This window comes from Hesperophylax consimilis, chromosome 29 (assembly GCF_061612785.1).
Source record: "Hesperophylax consimilis isolate HC1 chromosome 29, BYU_Hcon_1.0, whole genome shotgun sequence".
Taxonomy (NCBI): Eukaryota; Metazoa; Arthropoda; class Insecta; order Trichoptera; family Limnephilidae; genus Hesperophylax; species Hesperophylax consimilis.
Window position 1 is genome coordinate 8,161,137 of NC_142864.1, and position 13,103 is coordinate 8,174,239.

A 13,103-nucleotide genomic window follows, 5' to 3' on the forward strand; every position below is an offset into this window, starting at 1 on the left:
GCATAATACTACGTAATAGGAGTGTGTAGAACATACATAAATAGTACAAATAGAAAAAAAAAAATTACAATTAATTATAATAATAAAAATTAATTTTTAGAAAACTAGTTGTACCCCGCCACGCGCTGCTGAGGCTCTGTCTGTCTGCAAAGACAGAGAAACAATAGTGTGTTGCTTTTAAGTCCAACAGATGGCGCCGTTAAAAAAAAAGCATGTTTTTACCTGTCACAGGTGACATCTATATAATATATAAAAACATTCAAATGCAAAGTTGTTTCAAAATTGCAAAAAAATCGTTGAAGAACTTTCGGAGATTTAAGATTTTAACCTTTCCCTTACTGTGCTAAAAAAATACACGCGTTACGGTGCTGTGTAGTCAATACACATCTCAAAATAAGCTATTTAATATCGGAAAAATATGAATATTCATAGCTAATCGATTATGTTTATTATATTTTATATCAAAAGTGATATTGCCAAATTTAAATGCCGAAAACATGAAAAAACCATCGGCAGATGCTAAAGAAACGTGCGAGGGGTCCACATCTAACGACGGTTCGCGGCCAACTGGCTAGCGGCGCGGCTGGCGGCTGGCACAAACACAGCTGTGTGGTCGTAGGTATCGATGGTCTAAATCAAAAACTACAACTGCAGAAGTGTGGATGTCTCATGTTCCCGCATAGCGAATTAAAGCGGGACATCAATAGCGTGTCATTTCCTCGCACACTCTTCGCGTATTTAGTATCACATGGTTGATTGTATTGGTGTATTTGTTCCCGATTTTTAACAAAAAAACTCTGATTTTTAATTGAATTTGAAAACTATGTCATATATTATTTTTTAATTCAGTGCATAAATGTATAACGGAGGAATACCTAAAATCTGAACCCAGAATTTATTTTATTTATAGAGTTATTAAAGTTATTAGAAGCAATGTGTAGTAAATACACACCACAGATGAGGAAAGGTTAAACAAACGAACATTTACATTTTCATTTATATAGATAAATATTACTTTTAGTGTAAAATTGAGTTTTTTTTATAGTGCATCAAACAAGAGTTCTGCCTGCCCGAAGCGAAAGGAACTATGGCATCCGTGTACTTGGGGAATGTTGTGAGACTGAAGAAGGGAACGGAAAAAGAAGAGTACCTATCTCTTCAGATCCAGTCACTAAATATAGCTATTTGCAGGGCATTTTAAGCAATTTCGATCTAGAATGAATCTCACCAGGGCAATAATGAGAGTATCTTCTTCTGGTACGAGGTGCAAATATTTTATTCCGCATAAGCGTGAACCCGTAAAAATCACCGGATATTCTGAATTCTTGATTTTTGGTAAATAATCAGTTACAATTTTTTAAATAATAAAATATGATACTATAGGTAGATACTTTATCGCTTGCCTGAATTCTTCACAAAACTGATTCCATTTTGAAAACGTCACGTAAACGTTTGATTACAAAAAAACATAATTTTCCAAAAAATTTATTGGATACGCCTGGATCTTAAGCTGCTTGTCGCTCGACCATGTGCAACATCTTGCTCCGGGGCCGATTAGTCTATCGCAACTACACTAGATATTAATTATATTGTGACGAAGATGAATACAGTGCAACTTTTGATCATTGCAGAAAAACTCATGTAATAATAAATTTAGGTTACCCAGAGCGTACTAAATCAATTAAATTAATCCAAAAACAGATCGAAGTACACACAATAATGCTCGGCAAAAAGAGCACAGGCCCAAGGATGCGGTGCTTCGATAAAAACATCTGACATGGTCAACTTTCTAAAATGTTTCAATGCAAGCTGAGGTTTTCGGACAATTGGAAAGTTTAAAGGTTTTAAATAATGGACAATGAATGTAGCACATACCTCAATGGTTTTATAATTAAACAGTAGTAATTAATTGCGGTCGCATTCGTCATAAGTGCATCGTCACTGCGAGGTTTGGGTACCACTGTCCCCGGGAATCATTTATAGGATAACCACAACCTTTGCCATAGGTCATCCCAAATGGTTCGCTATGTTTGGTGATTTAGCAGGGGTGACCGAGTTCATCGGGTGAGTTGTGTTCAGGATGCACCTGCCCACCACATGCGTGGCGTGCCAGATCGGGAGAGGCAGGTTTGGGACCCCTTGATCTCTCCAACTGATCTCTCGATCCATCGCCTTGCGCAGCTCTGGGAGGGATATATTCATATGTCCGTCATTCTTGGACAAACTGATTCCTAGATTCCTACCCAACCCTCATACCCTTTACATTCCCAGAACATCATCTCCTTTCTTAAAAAAACATGCTCCATGCAGCATCCCAAAAGATGACATGGGTTGTTAGAGAAATTATTTTCCTCAGGGCATCCTGTGTGGGGGTGGGTGTAAAATAAAAAAGATTTATTTTTATTTATCATACATCGTCAGGTACATACTGTTTTGTTATTCTGACTCTTGACAACACCTGACTCAGGTATTTGATTCATTTGGTGGTGCCATCACTTTCTTGGTCATCCCTGACTCCTTCCATAATTCTTTTTTTTTTAATGATATAGTTCCCGTGGGTCCATTTTACCTCTTTCCTTTGACAGTAATCCAATCCCTTTGATAAAGTTCACCAGGATTGTCATTGGATATTTAGCCTTCTCCTGGTTCCACAATTTGTGTTCCCACAACAGTTCTCCAACTCGTCGTGGAAGGATATTTTAAATAATAGGTTCTTTGTGTTAAATCAGGGATTTATTAATACTTTGCGTATTAAAATGGTGACTCGATAGTCGACCTAACTAGGAGCTGTCTAAATGAGATCTGAAAACACCAAGTTTGTCTGGGAGCATTCTTAGTGGTCCTGGCAACTACTGGTCACTAGCTGCCATCTTACGTACTTCCAAGCAAGCTCTATGCACTGCCATCTATGAGTGCATCTGTGAAGCTCTTACTTCCCAAGACCAGGTATCTTTTAGGACCATTGGCACCATAGGTGAATTGGAGTATCTTCACAATTCCTGCATCTATTGGTGTTTTCTACTTGCACAGTTGCACGTGTCTCCTGAGGTGGTAGTGTCCCATATTGAGTAGCCTGGTTCGTCAAGGTCTAGGGTCTGGTCCATTATGAGTACTTTGGATTGTCTCATTCCGAGTGTCCCCTCCCATTCTTTCCAGTGCTGAGATTTGACCTACCTCTCAATATGTAGTTTGGTGTGGCAAGCTGCCACTTCCCGATTCATATTTATTATTATAAATATAAAGTGCTGGGAAGTTACAGCTATTGATCATCAAACAAATGAAATACCACTGTCATATACTCTTTTAACTCCTTTCTCTGTTCATTCGCTCATCATGTCCAAAACATCTTAGCGTTCCCTTTTTAATATTGTTTGTAACACTTACAGCCAGCCTAGCATTCTTTCCTCCACTTTTGTAACACTGTCATACATGGTTTTAACCCACACACGTCTCACAAATTACACGGGAACTCCTTGTAGTGAGACAGGCGTAGCAAAAACCGATTTTATAAAAATTTCATCAAGAAAAAAATAAGAAATTAGACTCACCATTCATCCTTGATCTTCTTTTTGCGTCCTCGCTTCTTGGGAGCACTCTGCATCAAATGCTGCTGCAGCATATCTGGGTGCAGAGGATTGCCCTGGTTTCCCATTCCTTGGTTCCCCTGCTGTCCCAACATGGCACAGACGGCGGCCTCCTCATCGACGAAACTGTACGGATCTTCCGAACACTCCCGTTTGCCGTTATACCCCAACACGTCTTGATCGTGCTCTCGTTTCAAGCCAAACTGACCTCCACTGGCATGGTAATAAGGGTTCATATCACGTTTGATGCCAAAGCCACTGTAGGGCATTTCTTCTTTATAACTGTTCATGTATTGGTTTCTCCCGTACGGATCGATGTTCTCCCGCGAGTATGGATCGTTCTCGCGTTTGTAATGTGCGTATGGATCGTGTTCAGTGCCCGACATGTCGTAAGGTTCGCGTTTTATCCCGCCAAATGACATGTCAGGTCCACGAACTGGCATGTACGGTTGCGGCATTCTCTGCTTCATATCGTACGGGTTCATTTGCTGATCCATCGAAGCGTTGATAGGGTAACTCTGCGATTGGGACGAGCTGTCTTCCCTATCTTCGTGCACGGGCATTGAAGACATGTTTGCGGCTAGATCGACGCCATCTCTGTATGCGGCGATTTGTTGTCTTCCCAGCGAAGAGTTTGAGCGTGAATTCGAGGGACAAGGACTCGAGGGTAAGTTCTCTCGAATGGACGCGCTTGAGTCTTCGTTCAATGCGTCATTGACGACGGTCTTGGGTGAATTTGATGCGGATGCCATTTCTTTTTCGCTGACTTTTTCAAGTGTTCCTTCTACTTCGTCTAGCCGTTCATCTATCGTCTTTTCGTCTTCGTCCTTTTCCTTGGCGGGAAGAGGATCTTCACTGTCTTCGTCAGCTGGTTCCACATCTTTACTGCGTTCAGTTGGTTTTTCTAGATTGGCGGGGGCCTCTTCCTCGTGAGGACTATGAGAACTCTCCGGAGGGGTGATTTCACTGGTTTTGGTTTCACTGTCAGTCTGTGGCTCACTGTCCGGGTCGGCGGTGTCCATGTTGGGGGTGGGGGGGGGTTCTACGGACACGGGTGGGGGCGGTGGGAGCGCGAGGGCGGGCGGGGCCGGGGGCGGGGGGGGAGGGGGTGGATGCCCCTCGCCACCATTGCTGGTCTCGTAGCCGTCGTCCTGCGCCTCCTGCGACTTCACATCGCCGCCGGCACCGGGTGCCCCACTGGAAACACAAAATAATAACAAATTAGTTCATTTACTCAAATATCTTAAATAAAATATGATCTTTTGATCACAGGAACATGGATTCTCTTCTTTTGTAATAGGGATATACTAAGGAAGATAATGGTTAACTGACATTTTCAACAGCTTATGAAAGTTGTGAGGTCAACATTGTAATATTCATCAAACTTAACACTGAAGCACAAAATGCATATTACAAAAACTCCGTAACAATATATTTTCTATACTTCTACTGGAATACAACCCACAACCTTCCGATCCAAAGCAAAGCAGTTTTTAACAAGTTGAATGCAATTGTGGAATTGAAGAAAAATTACCATTTTAAATTTGAAAAAAAAAATACTCAGACGGCATCGGCGACCATCAAAACGTATTCCTTTTTTTTTTTACCAAAATTTTCCATGAAAATCAAGAAAATTAACTGCGGTGACCGTCATAGCGCTATGGGAGAAAAATGAGGATTTTCATTATGAGGTCACCGGTGACCTACATGGCGTTCAACGTGTTATTCATTAAACCGTAGAGGACGTCACATCTTAATGAAACCATATAGCAAAAAGGGATATAAAAATTATTTAAAAATCTTGAGATTTCCTCTCAATCTCAATCAATCTTTACTAATGAATAATTAATAAACTGAGTTAATTCTATCGATATTTCAATGGAAGACATTCCAAAGAACTAATGTCATTGATCCCTAGGAGCACTATCAGGGGACATACCAAACACATACCTTACATTTGTATACAATTGACATTTGCCGAATGACTATGGATCTTGTAACTCGTTCTTATTTTGTGCTTAACAATTCAACCTTTTCAAGTGTTCGAACAGATGACTTGATGGCTTTGATGTTTACAATATTATCATTCCTTCTTCTCTTAAAAATTACCCTCTACACAGCATTTCTTAAGATGACAAAGTAACTTAAAACAAAAAATTTGAATTTATAACGGGTGTCTCAGAATGTTTTTCATTCCGATCGATATTGCCATACGATCTAGACTTTTTTGGCTGCCAAAATTCAAAATCAGATTAGCTACAACCGCAACACATTCACTTCACGATTTATTCCCCGAAAGAGTAATTAGTCGCCGAGGAGATATCAACAGGCAACAGAGGGGTCCAGATTTAAGGCCTGCCAACTTTTTCTACTGGGACTACTTAAAACGTTTTCAACCCACTACCTCCCAACTTCAATGTTTGCTACAATGCACTATTATTAAAAAAATGATAATAATTAAGCGAAAATGGTGAAAATATTGAATAAAACACGACTCGTTTGAAATAGAGCAAAAATCTGTCGAAAAATGATTTAGTTGCATTTACAGATACACTGTGAATTTTTTCATGCCTATAACATATTAAATAACAGAAAAAAACGTGTTTTTAATAATTTTCAGAGCTTACTTTGCGATTTTTTTCTATCGAGGGAATTTCATATAATTAACGTTTCGGCATAACAAATGTATAGATATTATCTTCAAAAATAATATATTTTATGGAACTTAAAAACTTAGAGAGTTAACGAAAAACTTGTTATAAATCGGTAGAAATTGGGTATCGGGGGCTTAAAGTGAAGAATCACAGACAAAGTCAATACAATTCCAAGAAGATTTTAGTTCCAGGCTAAATGAGCGTAAAGAAAAGGATGGTGCTCATTTACAAATGGTTGTTTTTCATAAATAATAATTCAAAAACTGCTCTGTAAATTAACAGTAAATTAAAAGGGGTTTGAACCCATGACTTTTTTTTTAAGTATCAAAAACGAAATACATTCTGAGACACCCTTCACATTTCTTGTTGTACTAGGAGCTCATAAAATGTACAGTTAAATCAATTTAATTAACATTTTAAGATTATGATATATTAAGTGTTTAGATTGTAAGTGATATAAATCTCAAAGGTCCTCCAGTGCTGTGTTATATCGTAAAATCTCAAGTATTCAATTAGGAACAAGGTTTAATATCAATTGCAATATTTAGGGATAAGTTTGCTGCAACGCTATAATCCCTAGATTAGAGATTAACATCTATCACGCCTGGAGAGGATATTGAATATTGACACACTCAACAAGAAGTCAGAGCTGGGTGGCTGATCACTAAAACTAATTGAATTTAATAATTGTTCAGACATAAACATAGTTTGGACATGTAGACAAGATGACGAGAAAGGAGTTTTAAAAATTAAATAAACTATATATGTAACTATATATTTTTTGGAGTAACTTTATTGAGTAAACCCTCAAATTGTAATATTTAATTATTGAAGACAATAGACAGAAGACAGGAGGCAAGGGTGCCCCGGCAAGGCAAGGGTGCCCCGGCAAGGCAAGGGTGCCCCGGCAAGGCAAGGGTCCTGGGTTCGAGTCCTAGATGTGACCGTATCGTATTCTGATTTTTCTGTTTCAGATTTTCGTTTAGAAATCGCTAATATTGTCTTCAATAATTAAACTATGTGACTCCTCACAAGAACACCGCTAACTGTACAGTGTAAAGACAGGGGTGCACCACCCGGTTGAGTAGCATGAGGCGAGTTAAAGTAGGGACTGTAGGAAGGTTGTTCTGAAACACGTGTACCGGGAATCATCACTGCTGGATCCATTAAAATACTTGTAGAACACACTCATCATGCCTACATTACGTCTGTACATTAGAGAAGGAAATCGGTCTGTTAACAAGGTATTGTCAATCAGACGGACTGCCCTCCTTTGCACAGAATCAAGAAGGTATTGTGGGGCTATCAAATTAAAGAGGTAGATCCCCAATTCAACTGTTTTGCATATTTAGTGTTTTGAATGATAGAAGAAGTAAGGGACTTCCGAGGAAGACTCGCCACGAACTAGTGAACCAGCAGAAGAGTATGAACGAGATGATTTATGATTATAAATGGCCTTGCGCTGCAATGGAGTTATGGGTTAGTCAGTTAATTATATGAATTTAAATAACAGCAATAATATAAAAAATATAATCGAACAAGAGTACAAAACTAAAACAATTTAATTTCACGCAAATTATTAACTCGTTTTAGTAAAAATTGAGTACAGTAGTTGCATTGTTTAGTTTGCTTCGAGTTAATTAAATTTTACAACTCTGTTTACACAAATAACATAACAATTGGATACTATAGGGTGTCCTGAGAAAAGTCCCAAAGTAATGCATTATTTATACGAAAAATGATAATATTTTTATTTCGTTGGTAAAGTACAAATGTTTCGATTATGGGCACGGAATAAAATGTCAGACAAATGTGCAAAACGGCTATCCTTGTAAACTCTTTGTGCAATTTTGATGAAATATAAGAAAACATTGTTGCATAATTATTGTGGTTCGATTGTGGCAATAATATGTTCAAGCTCACTAATTGTTTTTTTTGTTTTTATATTAACTCCACACAGGAGGCCCTGAAGAAAATAATTTCCCTCAGGGCCTATGTCATCTTTGGGGATGCTGTGTGGAGGGTCTTTTTGTGGAGAGGAAGGAGTGAACATGGATCTTGAAGAGTCCCATATTGTAGGAGGGAGGAAACACAGAGGCCGGCAGTTCGTTCCACAGCCGAGCTGTTGAACTTAAGAACGAATCGTACAACGTTTGTGGCTTATTAGTATATAGAAGTCGCGTGGGAAATTTCCTGAAAAGTTCACAAAGTTTACACAAACCTTCTTTCCATTTTTATGAGTTTTAACAACAATATAATGTGTTGTTCTTCCATGTAATGTTCCATATTTACTAATCACAAGGTTGACACATGACACATGAAATCTTTAGAGCTGCCAACTTAATGATAATAAAAGAAATGGCACGAAATTTGAATCTGGCGCTCTTGTTAGAACACTTTAATTGTGGAATGCCTGCTTTCAGCATACTGCCCAGGAAATGATGAGGTGCACACGGTAATGAGGTCCTAGCCAGCTCGAGGATCACCTTATCCGATGAGTAAGATTGAATGCAAAACAAACAATACAAACCGCTGCACATGTAAATATTCTAGTAGTAGTGACTTAATTTGTACGACGGGACAAGAATGGCCCTGTGTGTGTTATCTCTATGCGCAGAATTTTGCTGAAACCCCAAATACTTCCGATTCTTTTAACAAAATATGGCAAGCTGCCAGTTTCACTACTAACTACTACTAGCGGCGCTCATTTGCAAGGCCTGTGTGAACAATTCACTGAAAATCTAGTTAATTAATACAAACAGAGTAAACAAGGAACACCGTATACTGAAAGAGAATTTTAAAAAACAACTTTCCAAAAGAGATGAAAATGTCTTGCAAAAAAACTTAATTATCAACAAATAAAAGTTTTAATTAATGCACTATCAATTTGTACATTTGAAGTAGATGATTTCATTCTAGTTAAATAACTTTATGTCTTTAATGTCTTTAAAAAGGTAGGCAGAGAAACTGAACACACAACTCTGTCGTGGCACATTCAACATTCGGCTCGATCCACCAATTGCGATCATTCATTATGCGCCGTCTACGAATGAAAAATTACCCGTCGTCTCTACAAACATTGTTTAATGCTTCATTTATACGTATTCTTTAATAACGAAGGGTCGAAGAGATGATTATACCGACAGCCCTGTGAATATTATCTATGTTTCTGGTGTTTTTGACGTTTCTATGGTGATAGTTTGAAATGTCAAAAACAAAACGTCATCGCGCCATTTTTGTACTCACCTTAGTTTCAATGGTAATGAAGAACGGGATGGGAGCGTTATGAATGGAAACAAAATGACTACCAGCTGACCTACTAAGGCTTCGTTAAGCCTAAAATTTCTGACAAAGTCTTCATCTGTTGAATTAGCAAAAGAATCAGTTCTCTGGTGGAACATTCTAGTTTGTTTGGTCTCAAAGCAGCTGCTTCAGACTGCTCTACATTATGTATTGCAGCCAACATCGTAAATTATACTGCTCGCTACTATATCGTAAATTAGCCATTACATGGGACCTTAAAACAACTTTGTAAAAATATACAATGCTTGTCCTTCAAAGAGCGAGCGGGAAATGATCTTAGGTTAGGATGCAATAGACTAGATTTTGACAACCGTCAAAGATAAGTCGGTGACTACTGGTTCGACCCACTCGTTGATCGAGTGGAATTACTTTTAACGTTTGACATAGTATATACCTTCGACGAGACTCGAGACTAAGAATGTCGACCAATGTATCTACTTTCGACAGCGTTTGCGAGCGGCCTGGATTAAAGAATCGAGTTCATTGTCATTCACAATATTTTCTTCCCTTGACATGACAACTTATCATTTCTCAATCAATATTTGATTCACTTCATTATGTCATGTCTTCGTAGGGCATTCCAGACTTTTTTTCATCTATTCACATACAATTATACTCCCACCTTTTTCCCGCAGATCCTTTCTACATGTTTATTATGATTACAATGACCTCCGTAAAGTGGTTGTACACGACCATACCAGTAAGGTATCTACAGAAGTATACGAGGTCAACCCTTTGAGCATATGAATGAATCATCATCATCACTTTTGGCTCTACAACCCCTGGTGGGTCTTGGCCTCCTCAAGAGTCTTCCTCCACTCATCTCGGTCCCGCGCCAGCTCTCTCCAGTTTCGAAGCTCCAAGGCAGACAAATCTTTGAGGACGTTGTCGCTCCATCTTAACCTTGGCCTTCCCAGGCTCCTTCTACCTATCGGTCTTGAGCTCAGCAGGGACTTTGGTTCTTGATGCTCGGTCATTCTCTCCACATGACCTAGCCACTGAAGTCTTCCCAGTTTTATGAACTTTGTGACGTTTAGCTCCTTAAACAGAGTATAGAGCTCATTGTTATAACGTCTGCGCCAAAATCCATTTTCTAGAACCGGTCCGAAGATGCGCCTCAAAATTTTCCTTTCAAAAACGTCCAGTGCTCGCTCATTCTTCTTAGTTAGAACCTACGTCTCGGCTGCGTACGTAAGCACATACGCAGCACATATGAATGAATACCTAAATTAAATAAAGCACTAAATATCAAAAGTTTGTACTGAGATATAAGCATTTGACTGGAAAAAAAAATCATTTTTTTTACCTTATATCTATTTTCAAATGTACCTAAAAACATGAAAAAAAAAAAACACAACATGGTTTGACTGAGGATTGAACCTTCCTAACTCGACAACTCTAACAATCGAGCCAAATCCCGATTGAATAAGATCGACATTTATTGCGTATATTAACTGCCGTAATGTTATCGAATTTCAAAGAAATGCTTATATCTCTGCGAGTGTGTGCGTGATTGCCACAAAAAATTGATAGAATGCATTGTCATCGACAACGACTCTATCTGCCGAGTTTCAGCTCAATCGGATGTCGGGAAGTGCGTTAATTTTCACTTCCACGATTTGCATTAATTCATTCACAAAAAAAAGGGAATTCAAATAGACGTATTTAAAAACACTAAATTGTTAGAAAACAAAGGCCATACAGAAACATGAATTAATAAAAATTCCATAAATAAACGTCCACTAGCGGCGTTTAGTGCATTTTTATAGAGAAAACACTCCTGGTACATACGACTTGTTCATTTTTGCTACAGGTTGCATTGCCACAATTAATTTTTGTAGCACTAATGAAGACCTTAATAAAGATATTTAGGATATCGGCGATGGCACATAACCACCATTTAAAAAAATATTTTTGGCACTTAGTGCTTTATCTAATTTAGGTATTCATATGTGTGGGAGAGATAGAAAAGCTGATAATGACATTGACAGAAGGAATAATGCAGTGGTCGCTTATTTAAATTGTTGATGAAGGAAGCCAGGGCTAGAAGACTACAATTATATTGTAATACCAACTGAAGGCTAGAACTGGCAAAAGTAGACCGAATACGTTGGAAACGACGTCCTTGAGGCCTAAGTTCTTGGCAGAAAACTTAATGTGTTATTATTACTAGAACTTATTGGATTCTCCTCTTAGTAAAAATGACTCATGGCAGCTTGTCAGGTGATGACTGTCACTCGTTACCTACAATACGACGTGTCTCCACGGGAGTATGCAGTGAGGGCAAAATGCCACAATCCCAACTAACCTAACTAGAAGAGTCATAAAATGAACCATCAAATCAAGAATCTAATTGGTCACTAAACCATTGTGATATATACATAGGTCCCATAAACTGATTAGATGGACTGGACATGTTCTAGAAATAATGCTAAATGACAAGAAAATGAAAATCATGTCAATTTTTTAAATATTTGGACCTACATTGTAAAATGGAACCATGAAATTGAGAATTTTTTTTCCATTATCTCCACACAGAATGAGGAGATGAAGGAGTGAACATGGGTCTTGAAGAACCTATATTGTAGGAGGGATGAAACACAGAAACTGGCAAGTCGTTCCACAGCCGAAACTCAAGAATGAGTTTTAGAAACGCCCCATACTCAAGTGTCCAAATTAATGTCAAGCGTTTTGTGTGTTTCCCAAATGGGCGCCGGTGCGGAAAGGATCAATGACGCTAGTTCCTGGGAGCATCTTCCGTTGAAATACCAGTAGAACAAAGACGGCATTCCCACCTGACGTCTGTGCTCTAAACCTTGCACTACTGTCTTTTTTTAAGATAGAGGAATCTATCAAATGGGTTCCATGGTAACTCAGGACATTGGCAATACCACAAATTTTGAAAAGTGATGAAAAAAAATGGCCTATAAACCTAATCTAAGATAACCTCGTTTTTTTCCTCACTTTTCATAACTTTATATCAAAACATCGCTTTAAATTGTTTTAGCTGTATTTAGTGACCAAATCTGAATAGCGAGGTACTTTCTAACCGCCCTCTTACACATCTCCTTCTCTTCCCACTCCCCTCAGTCTCACACCATACCCCGATTGGGGATGCCAAAGTCCCACTGGCTCTGGATAGTGGGGAGCAGTTATGACTCTTGTGTGGTATTTGCATTATTTAACAAATCATTCAGAGAGACTTATGTGTTCTCAAACTCTGTAAAAAAAAACCATAGTAAATTAATGAATGAATGAATCAAATACTTCAGCTTTTCGATTCCAGCGCAGGCTGGGAAATACGCCTAATATGAATTAACAGGACTTTATCAACCTAGCTTGTGGATGGGAGTTTATCAGTGGAGGGTGAGTCAGTCTAGCAGGATATAAGCCTGTGGTCAGGACGGATCGATGGCGCGCTGGGTAGCATGGTGTGATGTGACCCACGGTGATCCATCGGCATTCATGCGGTCAGTAGTCAGCCGTGAGTAGGAGGGGACCATTGACTTACAAAAACAAATGGAACCACAAGAGGCATTGAGAGAAATAATTTCCCTTGAAT

The 13,103-nt window shown here is 38.7% G+C and overlaps 1 protein-coding gene across 1 annotated transcript in view; it reads right to left on the minus strand.

Annotated features, from left to right (window-relative positions):
- Tdg (Thymine DNA glycosylase) overlaps positions 1 to 13,103 on the minus strand; it is a 62,717-nt gene that overhangs the window by 28,371 nt on the left and 21,243 nt on the right. Inside the window, exon 2 of the mRNA XM_089649166.1 lies at positions 3,549 to 4,781. Within this exon, the coding sequence (XP_089505292.1) occupies positions 3,549 to 4,781 (1,233 nt within the window). The remainder of the gene's footprint in view (positions 1 to 3,548; positions 4,782 to 13,103) is intronic.